General features: G+C 40.0%; 1 protein-coding gene across 2 annotated transcripts in view; it reads left to right on the forward strand.

Annotated features, from left to right (window-relative positions):
• pgm1 (phosphoglucomutase 1) overlaps nt 1-18,254 on the forward strand; it is a 79,229-nt gene that overhangs the window by 36,662 nt on the left and 24,313 nt on the right. For both annotated transcript variants that reach the window (XM_072574044.1, XM_072574043.1), the window contains exons 2-4: nt 3,094-3,256; nt 6,112-6,258; nt 8,914-9,039. In XM_072574044.1, coding sequence (XP_072430145.1) covers nt 3,094-3,256; nt 6,112-6,258; nt 8,914-9,039 — 436 coding nt within the window. The remainder of the gene's footprint in view (nt 1-3,093; nt 3,257-6,111; nt 6,259-8,913; nt 9,040-18,254) is intronic.

The following is an 18,254-nucleotide window of genomic DNA, read 5'->3' on the forward strand; positions in this document are numbered from 1 at the left end:
CTTCCTGTTTGCAACTTAGTCTTTTGTTAGTTACTTGCCAATGACTTTTACACCTTGATTTCCCTTTTGTAGGTTTTACATAAGAACATGCACAGGAGCAGGTGTAAGTCATGTGCCCATTGAGCTTGTTCTGCCATTCAGTAAGATCGCTGCTAACTTCAGTTTCCGTTCTACCTTTTCCTTTATTTCCTCATTCCCCTCCAAAACTATAGGTGCTACGTGTGAATGTACTTGCCTTTGGGATTCAGATGAGGACAAAACAAGGTTATAATTCTTTGGAATTCTCTAATACAAATGGTTTTGAATGCTATAAGTGACTAATCCATATTCAGCGACCACGCTGTCTAATCTTCCATCGCCATTAAGTCCTCCTAAAAATTTTCTTGTTTCAAGTGGATCACCTCTTAATCGTCAACTCTGAGGAATACCAACCCATTCTCTTTAATTTCCCTGAAAAGACAGCCTCTTCATCCCAAACATTAACCTAGAAGTCTTATGTTGTATGTTTCTGAGGCAAATAAATGCTCCCTGAGGAAACTGGACTCTTAATCCAGAGCCTCAAATTAATTTTCTGGGGACATGGGTTAGAATCCCAAATAGCAGATGGTAATATTTGAACTCATGATTTGAATCCCTACCTACAGTTTGAGACAGGCCATTCAGTCCAACAAATCCACATCAACTCTCTGAAGATCTTGCCACTCAGACTCACCCCCCTGCCCTATCCCTACATTTCCCATAGCTAATACACCTAACCTATACATCCATGGACACTACAGCCTATTTAACATGGCCAATTCACATAAACTGCGCATCTTTGGACTGTGGGAGGAAACTGGAGCACCTGGAGAAAACCCGTGTAGACTCTGGGAGAATGTGCAAACTCCACACACAGTCGCCCGAGGCTAGAATCAAACGTGGGTCTCTTGCACTGTGAGGTAGCAGTGCTAACCACTGAGCCACCGTGCCTCCGTAATTTGCAATTAAACGTCTGTTTGGTAATGGCCAACCATTATTGGTGGTTATCAAAACTCATCTGGTTCACTAATGCCTTTTAGAAAAACAAATCTGTTATCCTACTTGGTTTTGTCCATCTGTGTGATTCCAGACCCACAACAGTATGGTTGCCTCTTAAATGTCTTCTTAAATAGCCTAAAAAGCCATTCAGTTCGAGGGAGACCAGCAATGGTTGATTTGACAGAATGTGCTAAATTTTAGTCAATTACAATAAATCTCGTTTTGTGCAATGCGGTACACGCTCCCATTGTTGAAAAGCAAAGAATTTCCAAGTCAGCATGCACAATACCACCGGAGATCTGCCATGAACGTATTAATAATCTTGCACAACTCTTGTCTTCATCTCAAATTCTTTTCTGCCTTTTTTCTGTTATTCCTGCTAGCCCCTGCTACGTGATGCTCCTTCAAAATTCCCTTAGTTGCATCTTCAAGGCTAGAATTACATCACTCTCTCTCACTCTCTCTCACTCTCTCTCAGAGCCCAAATAATTTCATTCCATTCATGATTCATACTCAACAAATGAGTTTTTTATCCCTTAGCAGCAACTTACAGAGGTCCTTTCCTCCTGTTCATGCATCCCTGAATCTCCCTCCCACGAAGGAAGAAGAAACTAATTTCTCGCTGTCTCAATGTTCTATAGGACAATAAAAAATGGATTCACTCAATCACCATAAACTAATGGCCCTGAAAAAAATATTTTTTATAACGTGATGAAAATCCATGTACTCCATCTCACTTTGACTAATGCCAAAAAAGTCTAAAAAGACCGGCAGCATGGTGGCTCAGTGGTTAGCACTGCTGCCTCACAGCGCCAGGGCCCAAGTTTGATTCCACCCCTGGTGACTGTGTAGAATTTGTGCATTTTCCCTGTTTCTGCTGGGTGCTCCAGTTTTCTCCTGTAGCCCAAAGATGTGCAGGTTAGGTGGATTGGCCATGCCAGAATGCTCCATAGTGTCCAGGGGTGTGCAGGCTAGGTGGATTAACCATGGAAAATACAGGGATGGGGTGGGGTCTGGGTCTGGGTGGGATGTTATCGGAGTGTCAGTGCATACCTAGTGGACGGAATGACTTCTTTCTTCACTGTAGGGCTTCTGTGAAAGATGAATGCTGTATAAAATCCTTGTAAAGCCCTTCTATATGTCTTTTTTAGAAAGGTAAATCTTCATTATTTTCTGCTAAATATATTTCTTTCCAATACAGATAAATTCTATAAAAGATGCATTTTACTAAGTCTTTAAGAAGTTGCCATTGACTTATTTGTGAATGCAAATTAATTAGTTCTTTTATTCATTCACGAGATGAGGGTGCCACTGACTAGGCCAGTATTTTTTACCCAGCCCTAATTATCTAGAGGGTAGTTATGAGTCAACCATATTGCTTTGGGTCTAGAATCACATGGAGACCAGACCAGGGAAGGATGGCAATTTCCTTCCCTAAAGGATATTGGTAAACCAGATGGGATTTTTCTGGCGATGGATTCATGGTCATCAGTAGACTCTTAATTTTGGGGTGTTTTTTATTATTGAATTTGCATATCACCATCTGCTGTGCAGAATTCAAACCTGGTTCCCCAGAATGTTACCTGGGTCTCTGGATTAACAATCCACCAATAATACCACTAGGCCTATATTCTTACTGCATTTGCTTCCTGATGGCTTGAAGGTCATCACTATTTTGTTGTCTTTGACTAAATCACTCACTCTAAATGGAAGGAGATTGGCGTCCTCTTAATCTGATTCCTTACCAGCTCAGATACACAATGTATATTTTGCAATAAATTTGCAAATGTAAGGAAACTCACCCCCTGCCCCTCCTTCCCCTCCCCAGGTAACCAATGATTTGGGTCCTGGAAATATCAGGAAGGGATCCTTTTGGGGAAAAGCCATGTTGTTGGTGCTGTATCTGTGGGAAATTCATTTGCACTAACTCACGCCATATTCAATTGTGCAATTCTACATGCCAATGCTGGTTAAGAAAAGTGTTTATTTTTCATACAGGCTTTGACAAGTATTAAGGTGTTTTAAATAAATAGTTTCATTCTTTCACAATTATCTCTTTTTTAAAAAAAAATACAGATTGGACACTTAGTAATTGGACAAAATGGAATTCTCTCAACTCCAGCTGTATCCTGCATTATCAGAAAAATAAAAGCCATTGGAGGAATAATTCTGACAGCTAGTCACAATCCTGGAGGACCTGATGGAGATTTTGGGATCAAGTACAATATTTCCAATGGAGGTTGGTATTTCGCAACCAGTTCTAGAAATGGCTGTTGATCAACTCATATTTTTAAGCTAATGCTGTGATGCTGATGTGGAATCTTTCTTAGATTGTTTTGTGGATTAGCTCGAATGGTTGTAATTACATCAGTATAATTTCAACTTCAATCAGAGCTCGAAATATTTATTGTCCCAGCACATGTCAAGCAATGAACCTTCTCTCTACTGATGCAAAATCCCAGCAAGACAGGCTAAGAGTCACCATTAGGTAACAGCACCTGCAAAGGAACATTTTAGTGAATCTTTGCTTTTGTTAAAATTGAATGTTTTTGACAAGGTGGGTTGTACAAAATGGAATGAGATTCAGAGAAGATGTTGCAGGAAGTAAGTGCTTTATCCCAGAAATGGAGTCAGAAACAGCCCGGTTAGATGTGTGTGGGAGACTACTGAAGGCTGGGGTGAGCTGCTCAAAGGGCTCACTTCAGTTCTCCAGGACTTGACCCCAGTTGTTTGTTTGTATGTCAAGTCTCTAATCCCTGCCCTTCTCACCTTCCATTGGCTTCCCATGCCTCATCCCTGTTATTTCATACCCCACCCATCTCTAATTGACCCTCATATCCCCATGTCAATTTGTGCCAATCTTCTCCACCCAAGACCATGGCCATCCTTCACTTTATACAAACATAATGCCAACAAATACTCTATTCACCAATCTGACCTCTCAGAGCTCCATGCCAACTTAATGATAACTCATACCTGCCAACACCATCATTCCCCTTTGCCCTTAGACCCTTCAAGCTAATTCATCAAATATCCACCACAGGAATTCTGTTGAGATTAAAACAACAGCTTTAAGTACCAATTATATTAGAAAATTAGACTTTATTATATTAGCAGAAAAGCTCTGTTCATGAAAACTTATTCAAAACCTATATCCCTTTAAGTACTTAATCCCTTATAAAAAATTGTTATTTATGTCTTCCCATCAAAGATAGCTGATCCTTTAATAATCTCTTTAAGTTATATGTCAAACTCTGAGTTTAGGTGCCCCTGCTAAAATAAAAGTAGGCTGTGGAAAGCAGCTAACCGTTGATGACATTATGATAGCCATCGGATAATTTCAACCGACAACTATTTTAACTGTTGGAACATATTGTTTTTAAACTCTTGCTCATAATAACGGTCTTTTATCTCTAACAGTTGGGGGTTTTAATAACGACCATTTGAAAGTTTCAGCGATCTGATTTACTATTCAAAAGCATTTATATCTATTTCAAAAACTGTAATTCCAATACCGTGGGTTAAGATCCTTGCTACAACAAAAGTGGAGCTTTATTTGAACTTAGCATGGAGTTCACATGACCTTGCTGAATGTGGGTTCCCCCTGGTGAAAGTGCTGCTACCTTTCCCTGGCCAGTGGCAGTGCAATCTCTCATGAGACAGTGATTAGCAATCATGATTATTTTCCCCTTCTCTCTAATGTATGCTAAAACAATTCTACCATAGCCTTTCCCTTGCAACCTGAGATTAGTTACCTAATTTGCAGCACTTCCATCAAGAAACAGTTGTAGTTCTCTAAGGGTACACATTCCTGTGTGATCAAAAGACCACTGAAATTGGGCAGTAGGTTAACCTATAATGAAAACTAGAAATCTAAAACATCGGTAAGAGCTAGGTTTTCTTTTTTGGCTGAATGGGCTACAGTGGACATGGTACATATTTAGTGTGAGGCATTGGTTCAGTCAAAGAAAATTTTGAAAGTGAGTTTTTCTTTTGGGAGGTCGTACAGAACAGAGCCTTGGGCTTCTACTCTGCTTTCTCCCACTCCAAAGAATAGTTACCTTCCCAGGGGACTATCATCTTTACCTTGAGACAAGTCAAGCACTCAATACCATCTTGTGGTTTGACCAACTTTCATCCTGAGGAAGAGGAGGATATTTGCCTCACCTGTTCAACAGCAAGCTCTCCTACATACTGGCTTATCAATATTACCATCAGAGAATAAAAACTTACTTTTTAATGACTTTCTTCGGTTTACTGGTTAAATTGCCACCTGACAGGTTCTGAGTCCCTGAGAGAAAATTACTTCCATCAGTATATCAAATACAAGGCTACTGAACAAAGCTATGTTCATTGTCTTTCCTTCTCTTAGATATCAGTGTAGCTTTAGAGAAAGTTCTAAGATGAGATTTTAGCCAAGCCAGTTTTATGTCTTGTTTGAGTGCCAAAGAAGTCATATTGGACCTAAATTGGTAACTCTCTGTCTACTTTCACATTAAAAGTGCTGCCACGCCTGCTGAGTTTCTCCAGTAGTTCCTGCTTTAATTTTAAATATGTTGCCTTACTTTTTCTCTACCGGTCTTCACCCCTCTCTTGCTTTTCTGAATGTGTTAATGTTTTATTGGGTCATATTGGCATCCTACAATACTTCACCCATATGGCCATTACTCATGACCAGGGAATGTTTACAGGTTATTCATTTTCAATCTTGGGAATATTACTGCCAGCCTCAGTCCTGTACTTGCCAGGCACCATGTTGCCACTGAATAGTGATCAAGAATGACAGCCCTGATCAAGTTTCAGTTTAACGCCAGAGCCTGAGGCATTTTGTAGTCTCTTATACATCAACTGAGATCAACCAACCTTGCAATTTGGAAACCAATCCAGTGAGCTTTCTGGCTTAATTGTGTGGAGTCATTTTTTTTTCAAGAAGAGGCAGCATTTGATCACAAAAATAGAAACTGTTTCCTGCTGGGGCATATTTTGAGCATATGTTCTGAGTTGGTAGAAGTTAGTTCAGTTAAAAGTACCGTGTTGAATGGTTTAATCAGTTACAACGTTTGCATTATCATGGGTATACCTTGTCTTTAATAGGTCCAGCTCCAGAGGCTGTCACAGAGAAGATTTTCCAGCTCAGCAAAACCATTGAAGAATATTCTATCTGCCCAGATCTGAAAGTCGACCTAACTACAATTGGAAAACAACAGTTTGACTTGGAAAACAAGTTCAAGCCATTTACGGGTAACTAGTTACTTGCCCCATTTCAAATCACTGACCCAAACCTTTCTTTTTAAACCGAGTGTCTTTTTGTGAGTGATCACTGAAGTAAATTCACAAAGGCCAGTATCCCATCACCAAGTCACCCTTTATTTGCACAACGGAGAGTCCTTGACACTGATACAGCTCTCTGAGTCAACCTTCCCAGAGTGAATAGAATCTCTGACATTCTTGTTTATATTTGTCAGCCAGGGCTCCCTTTTTGAACTAGATTAATAGCCCAAAAGAAAAGTCATTCTGTGAGGTCCATCTGGCTGACCTCATTACAATCACTTCAATCACATTCTCATTTAGTTCTTCATTCCTTATTGGACTTTCCACCTCAGTTCTATTATCTGTATGCCAGAAATAGCACACATGCAATAGTTAAATTCTGCATTGATTCTCTTGGTGATTCTACACAGTGTAGTTCCAAACTGTAAACTGTTTGCACGCGGAATTGGATGTTCTTGCGCCAATTTTTTTTCATACTGTCCTGAAAGTACTATTTTTCTGGCATACTGAGTTGATTGGTATCTTAACCATTTCTCATATATCAGCTTTGTGAGTGTTGACAGACAATTCATTCTTAGAAAATATCACAATTAAGCTCATTGTGTTCTTAGCTGGTAGTCTCAGTCTCATTCTCAAATTTTCCAGCAAAGCTCCTCCGATAAATTGGAGCAATTATTTTGTTTTGTTTTGCTCCATTGCCAAATGACAACTATGGCTGATTGTGGCACTACAACTGTGATCAGCTAAGGCAGTGAAAAGTGAAAGTGAACAGTGTCTCATTCATCATTAGTACCAGTGGTGTAGTGCTTTTATCTGTTGGGGTTACTACAAATTGCTGTTCTTGATGTGAAGATGAAGAGGTCCACGCATAGAGGGTTTACAAATTCGGCAGCCATACTTAATACTATATTCTTTAAAATGAAAAGTTGTAACAGAATTTTTAACAAAGCCAAGAAGGAATTGAAAATGTGTTTAGAAAGTAGATCAATGGAGACCTATCAAATGCAATAGGTTTGATGGACCTAACAGAATTTTAATCTGTTCTTAAAAAAAAATTGTCATTCTGTATTAACATACCATTAACCCACAATATGTTTTAATTTTATTCTGTAACACATCTTTTAGCAAATGAAGGTATTACCTTTATTTTCACCTCTCCTTTGTGCATTCTTACAAAACAGCTTGAGGAGAACCAAGACATTCTGCTTTATTGAAACTCCTGAACACATTTTAATTTTTTTTCTTTTATTCATTCACGGGATGAGGATGTCACTGGTTAGGCAGCATTTATTTCCTATCCCTAGTTGCCCAGATGGCAGTTAAGAGTCAACCACATTGCCCGTGGGTTTGGAGTCACATATAGACCAGACCATGTAAGGCTGGCAGTTTCCCTCCCTAAAGGACATGAGTGAATCAGTTGGATTTTTCCAACAATTGACAATGGATTCATGGTCATCATTAGAATCTTAATTCCAGATATTTATTGAATTCAAATTCCACCATGCTGTGGCAGGATTCAAATGCAGGTCCCTTGAACATTATCTGGATCACTAGATTAACTATCCAGTGATAATACCACTAGGTCATCACCTCCTACTAGTCCACTAGTAATTCCAGCTATTTTAAAATATATATTTTATATAATTTAGTACTATTTCACTTCATTTCTATTCCTTCCTCACCATGAAGAGGTATTGTATTGGAGGTCCACAAGATCGACTGGCAGAGTCACTGTGCCCCCTACTGAATAATTTAGGCAGAGTTATAGAACCACCAGGCGAAACTGTTCTATAACATAAATGGGAACAGATTTGTTCTCAAATGGATTGGTATATGAGGTAGGATGTTTCAAGGTAGTAGGGATCATTCATTTTGGGATGAAGAAATCAATAAAGGTTACGCTAAGAATTTATCACTCAGTGTTTCAGCACAGATTGGTTTTAGGTCAGAAGACAACAAGAGGTTTATGATGTACTCAAATACTGAGGGAGACTGGGTCTTATAGTAGGGTACTCTATTTCCTCTCCTGGAAGTGGTTTGGAGTCCAGCCTTAGTTGGGATGAAAGCCATTTTCCTAATTCTGAAGGTAAAATTAGTTTGTTAAAATTCATTATTATGCACATAATTATGTCTTGGATGACTCAAGAAGTTTAGTCTCCATTACATGACATTGAAGAACATGTCAGGTATTAATCACAACTATGTCCAGAACTATTTTGTTGAACTTGAGTTTTACTGCCGTTCAATTTTCTTTAATTCTATTCTGTATATTGTAAAACCCTCTTTAGATTATTTCTTATTTCACCTCATTTTACAAGTGAGAAGTGTTGCTTTTCTCCAGGCTTCTCTTATAACTCAGTCATCTGAAGCAAAGGGTCAGCTTGTCTTTTTCTTTAGTGTTTCCAACCATTTGTCGAGTCTTTACTCTCATAGTATTTCCCTTGGATGTTATGAGTAGATTCCTGTATTTTTCTGTTATTTTCCACTTTTGTAGGGCTTACTGGTCTTTAGCTCAAAATGTTGATTTATAATTGGCTGATTTGAGTTTCTGGTTTATGAACTATTAGCTCCATTAAAATATAATGACAACCCAGTACCTATAGGTATTATGTGATTATTTTCCAGTGGAGATTGTGGATTCAGTGGAGGCCTATACTAACATGCTTCGGAACATCTTTGATTTTAATGCCTTGAAGGAGCTACTTTCTGGTCCGAATCAGTTGAAGATCAGATTGGATGCCATGCATGGAGGTATGAACTATAATGTGGCAACATGACAAAAGAACGAAATTTATATAAAGATTCTTGTGTCAAAATATGAAAATGGTACTTCTTCCTGAAGAGATGCTTGACAAATATTGTTTGAGCAGTCAAGCTAGCTGAGCCATACTTTCCTTAAATCCTCACCCTGTTCAATATGTGATAATTTATTTCAGTAATTGAATTCTTTGCAAGCACAATCATCAAACACTTGTTTATGAAAATAGTGCCCTTTTTGAATGTTAAAGTTCAAGCTGCTGTAACAGTTCCATTAAGTGAGGTGTTACACTGCATTATTGGGATTTAACTGCTTCAATGCAGAATGCCCTTGCTTTGGGGATGAAATCTACGGATTTGTTTAGCTTGTTATTCTTAAGGAAGTACTTCTGTTGACAGATTGAATCATTCTCATTAAGGCAGAGAAGATCAAGAGGAGATTTGATAGAGATGTTTAAAATTACAAAAGATTTAAAGTCAAATTGTTTCCAGTGATTGAAGGATTAATAACCAGCAAATATAGGTTTGGAATGCACTGTCTGCTAGGGAAACTTATCCAGTTGTGGCTTTGAAAAGGAAACTGGATAAACAATTGGAAGAGTAAAAGTGACAGAGATATGGGCAAGTCTACAGCTATGAACTAACTATATTGTTCTGTAAGAGAGCCTGCACACAGTCAGTAACCTGAATGACCACATTCTGTCCTGGAATATTCTATGATTTAGATGGACAATATTTTACTTAAGTTGAAAAATTGTACTGTCTTGTCATGCACTATGAGCGCATCTTTATTTTCATAACCTTTCATATAGGGTGTGTGAGAAAAGCCCTAAAACACTTTAATCTGATCTACATAATAGATCTGGAAACATTTGTATTCACAATGTGTGTATTTGGGGAATGTGGTAATTTTGCAAATTAGTCAGCATAATATTGCAAATACAGAAATTCTTGGAATTACTCACCAGCCTGTACAGGATATTTCTTCTTAGATTCCCTATAGTGAGCAAACAGGCCATTTGGCCCAACAAGTTCACACCAACCCTCCAAAGAGTCACCCGCCAAAACCCATTTCCCTCTGATTAATGCACTTAACACTATTGGCAATTTACCATGGCCAATCCATCTCACCTGCATATCTTTGGACTCTGGGAGGAAATTGGATTACCCGGAGGAAACCCATGCTGACACTGGGAGAATGTGCAAACTCCACACAGACAGTTGCCCGAGGCAGGAATTGAACCCGCGTCCCTGGTGCTGTGAAGCAGCAGTGCTAACCACTAAACCACCGTGCTGCCTAAATGATAATTTGTTTAATATAAAAACAAAATACAATGGATGTTAGAGACCTGAATATATAAGTTTGCTGGAGAAAGATCTGGCAGCATCTATGGAGAGAGAAAAAGTTGACATTTTGAGTCTGATGTGACTTTTTTTAACAGCAAGAGGCTAGAAAAGTGTTGAGTTTTTTGCTGTAGGAAAAGAGGGAAGGAGGAGGAGCAAAGGGAATGGATGGTAAAGGTGCCCTAGAGCAAGAGAGGTTGATGAAGATTGCTGACAATAGTAAGCCTATTTCCTCCAGTTTTGGTCTATTTCCTTCACTGCTGAGTGTTTTCAACATTTTATGCTCACTTTAGCAACAGGGATATTCGCATTGAGTGACTTCTGAATGCTCTAGGAAAATGTGTTTCACGTGATATCCTAGAGGAAGGAGGTAATGGCACTCCTGACACCTATCTCATCCTCAGGACTGAGAACTATTATGAAGAAAACAAACCAAGGATCTGGGAAAGACAACAGACTAGATACTCTCCCTTTACTTTGATAGAGTCCAATGACGACATTTTATAGCCCTGGATAACACATTGTCAGTAAGTGTGTCTATGTCATGTTTCAAAATTGTTTTGACCATTTTCCAGAGAAAGCATTTGAAAAAAACAATTTAAAAACAAATTTTTAAAAGCAGTATATGTTCTTGTATTCTAAAAACAGAGTATCTAGTTAGAAGCCTGCAAAACAGGAGAGCAGTGTACCGTTTAGCCCCTTGAATTTGCTTGGCCATTCAATAAAATCAAGGCTGATCTGTTTGTATTTCAAATTCCACATTCCCATGTACTCCTGATAACCTTTGATTCTCTTGACTACGAAAGCAGTCTTGAAGAGTTTCAGTGACCTTCTGAGGTCAAGAGTTCCAAAGGCACACAATAATGAACTGGCAGTCGAGGTGGTGTAGAGGAGAGCTGTCCTCTTCCCTCAGGACGGGCAAAGGAGGCTATGATAACAGTTCCTGCCAGCCTAGTCCCACATTCAGTCAGTGTAGTCGCAATCGTCAGGAACACCAGCAGTTCCACAGGAAAGTCAATAACTATCTTTGCTCTGACAGGTTAAGTGCCACCATCTTCTCTCCAATGCCTCTCACTCACTATATCGTTGCTTTTGAACACACCTCCCACCAAGTGGTGGGCAGCACGGTGGCACAGTGGTTAGCACTGCTGCCTCACAACGCCAGAGACCCGGGTTCAATTCCCGCCTCAGGCGACTGTGTGGAGTTTGCACGTTCTCCCCGTGTCTGCGTGGGTTTCCTCCGGGTGCTCCGGTTTCCTCCCACAGTCAGGTGAATTGGCCATACTAAATTGCCCATAGTGTTAGGTAAGGGGTAAATGTTGGGGTATGGGTGGGTTGCGCTTCGGCAGGTCGGTGTGGACTTGTTGGGCCGAAGGGCCTGTTTCCACACTGTAATGTAATCTAATCTAAAAGTCTCATGCTCTACCCCTTTCACCGAAACATGGATCATTTTCCCTCACTTGTTCTCACATACAAATGCTCCCACCCTACTAATTGTGCATGGCCTTTATGCCTCTTACCCACTTGGGACACATTACAACCTTTTCCCCACTTGCACCAGCACTAAAAGCTGTGACATTTTTATCTCAGTGAGCCCCTCTGTTTACCTCATTCTAGAAGAAAATGACCCACAATAAAACAAAAAAAGTCAAGGTGGTCGGTGGGATCCAAGTGACTGACTCATTGATTGATCGGCTCTAATTGTCCAAACACCTGAACTGATATCAAAGGTTGCCCTTGACTTACTGTGTATTGTAATACCATAACTGACAGCAATCACTCTTGAGTGAGCTATGGCCATTTGTTTGAGGCAAACTCAGTGTGTTTGTAATGTAGGCTTCTGGCTTATGCTATAGGTGGGACATTGAGAAAGGACCGTGCTGTACAGCAACGTGTCTATCCCATGACTTCTGACCATGACAGGCTGCCTGGCTTTGTGTTAGCACTGGTCAGTAAGACAAAACAGAAGTACTGAGAATCTTCAGACTCTAGCTGAGAGGGCAAAGTGTGAAAAGGCAAGTCACGGTTGCTATGAGCACTCAATCACAAAATGAGTGTGCACTAAGCGAGCGAACAAGCAAGAAGCTCTGAGCTCCCATGACCTAGTCAGTGAGCTGGGTGCCTGTCCCTGTACACAGTGTCCATGTGGCAATATAAAATTGATCTGTACTTGAGTACACCAAAGTCTAGCATTGAAGAACAGAAGTGTACACTGTAATTGGTTTGGAGATGTGCCTTGGTGGGCTAGTACAGGTCGGCTGTCAAAGTCCACAAATATGAAGTGCATGCAGCCACTACCTATGGAGCATGCTCTGAGACGCTAATGGCAGGTACACATAATGAAGGGTTGGAGAAGCACAAGACGAGCTTGAGTCATCAGACACCAGTTCAGATGTTGGGAATTCTCTGCATCCATTCTCCTTGCAGGTAGGAGAATGGGAGAATGCCTATGAATAAGGCAAAATCAAGTAATAATGAGGGTGATAATGAGTGATAATCAATGCTAATAGGTCTCTTGCCACTCACTAGTGACAGTCCTATTCATGACACCTAGGCTTGACATGAAAATGTAACAGTTTGGTCATGACATCAAAAGAGGGCTCGATTAATATCACACCCAACTTTTCCAAAGTGCCATTCAGGGGCTGGGAAAACTCCACTTTCTATCCTGAAAGGATGGCCCCTAATTCAAAAACAGTGCCTCAGAGTTCTGAACTAAAATGAAACATCCTTTCTGTGTTCATTTTGTCAAGGCCATTTAAGATCTTTTACATTTTGATCAAGTCATCCTATTATGGTGTATCACAGCTTGATATGGCAACTGCTCTACTCAAGTCCGCGAGAAGTTTGAGAGTTGTGATCACAGCCCATCATGAAAAACAGCCTTCCCATCTATACTTCCTGCTACCTCGGACTGCAGCCATCGTAATCAAAGACCCTCCCATCTCCATTATACTCTCTTCCACCCTCTTCCATGAGGCAAAAGATACAAAAGTTTGACAACACATGGCAACTGATTCAAGAACAGCTTCTTCCCCACTATTATCAGACTTATGAACGCATCTCTCATATATTACAGTTGATCTTTCTCTTCCCCCTCTCTGTAGCTGTAATATCTGCATTCTGTTCCATTACCCTGATGTACTTATGTAAGATATGATTTGTTTGGGTAGCATGCAAGACAATACTTTTCACTCTGTCTCAGTACATGTGACAATAATAAATCAAATCAAAATTCCAGCAGAAACCTGTACAACCTATCCTCAAAAACATCCAGGTATAAATCTTGTAAACTTATTCTGAACCACCTCCAACTAATTTACATCTTCCATTAAAGAAGGAGACCAAAACTGCGCATAATATTCAGGATATGACCTCATCAATGCTGTGTATAACTGAAGCATAATGCATCTACTATCATGTTCAGTTTCTCTCCTACAAAAGGATAGCATTCCATTAGTTGCTTTGATTATTTATTGTAGATGCATACCAGCTTTCTCTGACTCCTGAATCAAAACACCAAAATCCCTTGACACCTTGGACTTTTGCAGCCATTGTGCATTTAAGTAATGCTGTTTTGTTCCTCCTGCCAAAGTGAACAGCTTTACATTTTCACACATTGCCCTCCATCTGCCAGATTTTTCACTCAACCTGTCTATATCTATCTGCAACTTCCTGCATCTTCTCAACTTACTTTCCTTCCTACCTACCTTGGTCTTGCCTACAAATTTAGCTACTGTGCCTTCACTCCTTTCATCTAAGTCATTACATAAATTGTGAAAAGCTTGAGGCCCCAGCATAGAACCCAGTGGGATGCTACTTGTCACAGCCTGGCAACCAGACAAAGGTCCATTTATGCATACTCTCTCTTTTCTGCCTGGCAACCAATCTTCTATCCATGCTAATATGTTACCTCCTACATCATGAGCTTTTATTTTCTGCTCTAACCTTTGATGCAGCATCCTGAAGGGTGGTTAATTATTTCACCCATGCCTAAAAAATAAAAATTTCTTCAACTTGTCTGCATAATCGGAAAACAACTTTCACCCATTGCATTGGAAAACTCTTATTTCTGCTTCTTTGAAACAGGAATAAAGAGACATAGTAGAGGTTTGTTTAAATAATACAAAAACGTTATTTATTGTAACAGCTATGAAATTTGCTCTTTGTACGCTGCGTGTATGTAAATCATCTCTTGGAATGAAACAGTACAAATTAACAACTTGATAAATAGACCTGTTTATCTGTTTGTTAGTCACAGCAGATTTAAATTCTTGAGGGTGGACTATTGCTAGTATAAAGCTATGTGACTGTGGAAATATATAGGTAGTATTATATAGATTATTATAAACCATCAGAAACTTGCTGTCATCAGTTGTGTTTCATTTTGTACAGAGGTGTACACAGAGTAGGTGGAACAAGAAGGTTGTTGGTTTATTCTGATCTGATTAGATTAGATTCCCTGCAGTGTGGAAACAGGCTCCAACTAGTCTACACTGATCCTCCGAAGAGGAGGATCCACCCAGACCCATTCCCCCTGACTAATGCAGCTAACTTTAGCATGACCAATTCACCCAACCTACACATCTTTCGATTTTGGGAGGAAACTGCAGCACCCAGAGGAAACCCACACAGACACGGGCAGAATGTGCAAACTCCACACAGACAGTCACCTGAGGCTGGAATTAAACTTGGGTCCTTGGCGCTGTGAGGCAGCAGTAGTGCTAACCACTGAGCCACTATGCCGCTGTGTGGTGTCAAAATTCCTTTGTCTCCCCAGTGACAACACTTGGCTTCAATGTGTCTGGATTGCAAAGGGATAAATTGAATTCCTATCTTGCCTATTATTCTAGAGTTACTGGAGTTATGCATTTTTGGACATTCCTAGCTTTTTTTTTCAGATTTGAAGGTGGAATCTCTGCCTCTTTTGCATTTGCAAAATCCAGACCCTGACTTGACGCTAGAGTGAAGTGAAATGAGTTTCTATGAATGAAGTTCAATTCAAGTCTTAGCACTTGATTCACATCATACAAGTTTAACAGTGCAAGCTAAACCTGATGGGAACTCTGTCAACAGGCATGGGGATCACAGTGCACAATTGCACTGATTTGAATTATTTCTAGCCTGTAGCAACACTTTGATTTGCTGTGGTGGCTCAAATGCAGCTGGTGTGCAAAAACCATGAGATAATTTTGTCAAGATTTCAAATGTTGACATGCATCATTCACAGTCTATACAACTATTGAAAATTTCCGTGACTTAGACTGCTAAAAGAAACCAACTAGAAATTACTGTGTACAGTAGATGGTTGATTATCCCTTTCAATAGATCAGCTGTGTGAAGTTAAGAGAGGGAATTAGTTGCACAATTGCATTACAAACTGAAACTAATGTTAAATCAAATTTACTGCTGATTGACATCATGATTTAGCTAGCCAGATGCACCTAGGACATTAACTGCATCCATGTTAATACCTTTGTCAATATAATGTCCCCTCAATTTATCCCACAGGTCAGTGTGCCATAAGTTGAAGTTCTGGGGACACTTGTAGCTCTCTGAAAATGTATATTAGTGATTCCAATTTCTCACCTATAATGTGAATGTATTAATTCTCCCCTCTCATTGAGTTGAATATCCCGACATTGTAAGAGCACTACAATTCTGGTGAGTATTAGTATTGATGCCAGCTGTATGAGGGTGGTTGTGCTAGTTGCAAGTTCCATGTCTTACAGTAAAGTAGGCTTTGTGTTGAATATTGTAGAGCTCATTCCCAAACTGTTTTGACATTAACTATGCCACCAGACTTTCAGGATGCCCCCTGGTTCTATTTGTATAATGACAGGAAAATAAATACTGAAAAAAAAATTAATGTAACTTTATTTGAAGAGAAAGCTTTTTGTACGATTAAATATATGCTGATGAGACATTCATAGCTGTATCCTAGTCTGTCAGTAACATGAGGCAGTTGTTCATCATTGAGATGGTGCAGCCAATTCTAGCATGAAAACTCTTTACCAACGACCCCCTTTACCAGTGGATCCTTCGTCAAGATGAGTTGCTGACTATGAGCATGTTCTCCCTCTTTCTAATTCCCAAACTGCCCACTCAGCTGCTTCAAGCTTTTGACCATCGTAATATTAACTGATGACAGCAGCTGCAAAGTAGGTGTCACGTTAGTAAGCGCTGCTAAATCTGTGAAGAATGCTGAATGGAAATATAACTGCTCTAAAAATTATGACAAATATTCATGTTCCACTGAAGAAATGAACCGAATTGGTGAAGCAGTGCTAATTATGCATCTCTTAAGACCCATTGCCTTGCTGTAATCTTTATAAGATCCAACTGTGTAAAATATTGATTACATCTTGTTATTATTTATGAATTATGGAATTTTCAGTTCAGAATGTTATTTTTAACTGTAACCTGTATTTTCCATACACCTTTGCTGCTACTTCACTTCAGATTTTACACCCAGTAATTTTGATGAGTTCTAACAGGCATGGAGTTTGTAGATTGATGACTCTGGATGCTAAATCATAGAATCCCTACAGTGTGGAAATGGTCCATTAAGCCCAACAAGTCCACGAACACCCTCTGAAGAGTATCCGACCCAGAGCCATTTCTCGAGGTTATTACTTTACATTACCCCTGACTAAAACTGGCACATTCCTGAAAACTATGGGCAATTTAGCATGGCCAATTCACATAACCTGCACATCTTTGGAATATAGCAGGAAACCAGAGCACCCGGAGGGAACTCACACAGGTGGTTGCCCAAGTCTGGAATTGAACCTGGTACCCTGGGGCTATAAGGCAGCAATGCTACTGAGCTACCCCATATGCTGAATTATATTTGGTTTTTGGCTTAATTTTTAATGCGGCTATCAAGGTGAAAATGCCAAGTGGACACCCTACTCTAGGTCAAAAACAAAAATCAGAAATTGCTGGAGAAACTCAGCATCGGTGGGGAGAAAGCAAAGTTCACATTTCAAGTCTGGTGACGCTTGATCAGATCTTCCTTACTATAGTTTACTGGTTAGGGACAGCATGTGTGAAATCAGTGCTTTCTACATTGAGCTAGCTGGCAAGTTGGAGTGGGCTGAAAGAAGAGGCAGCAGGGGGAGCAAACTAGTAACTTTCATTGTCTCAGGAAAATGTTTCTTCTCCTGGGCCTGCAGAAGTAAGGAAATTTCTCTTCATGTAGATTTCAACAGTTCCTTTACGAATTGCTGGTTAGAGGGCTTAGGCTTCTCTCATTTGATCCTTGATTTGGAATTCAAGGTTTGGGTTGTAAGTTTCCTCGCTGAGCAGGAAGGTTTGTTCTCAGATGTTTCGTCACCATGCTAGGTAACATCATCAGTGAGGCTCCGGTGCAAGGGCTGCAACAAACATTACAGCGAACAGACAGGTAGGAAACTAGCCACCAGGATACATGAACACCAACCAGCTACCAAAAGACATGACCCATTATCGCTAGTATCCTTACACACAGACAAGAAGGACACCACTTCAACTGGGGCAACACATCCATCCTAGGACAGGCTAAACAGAGACACGGGAATTCCTAGAGGCCTGACATTCAAACCGAAACTCCACCAATAAACACATCAAATTGGACCCCATTTACCAACCTCTGAGAAAAAGTACCGGAAGTGATATCACCCGCCTTAACAGACCAAGATACACAGAAAGTGGGACAGAACACCAGCGCTTCACCAGAGGCTTAGTGATGATGTTGCTTAGCATGGTGACTAAACATCTGAGAATAAGCCTGCCAGCTCAGCGAGCAAATCTACAACCTGAACCTCAACCTGAGCTCCAAATCTTCTCAAAAATCGGAATTCGAGGTTCTCCAGCTGGTCATG

The sequence above is a fragment of the Chiloscyllium punctatum genome, chromosome 7, assembly GCF_047496795.1.
Source record: "Chiloscyllium punctatum isolate Juve2018m chromosome 7, sChiPun1.3, whole genome shotgun sequence".
Taxonomy (NCBI): domain Eukaryota; kingdom Metazoa; phylum Chordata; class Chondrichthyes; order Orectolobiformes; family Hemiscylliidae; genus Chiloscyllium; species Chiloscyllium punctatum.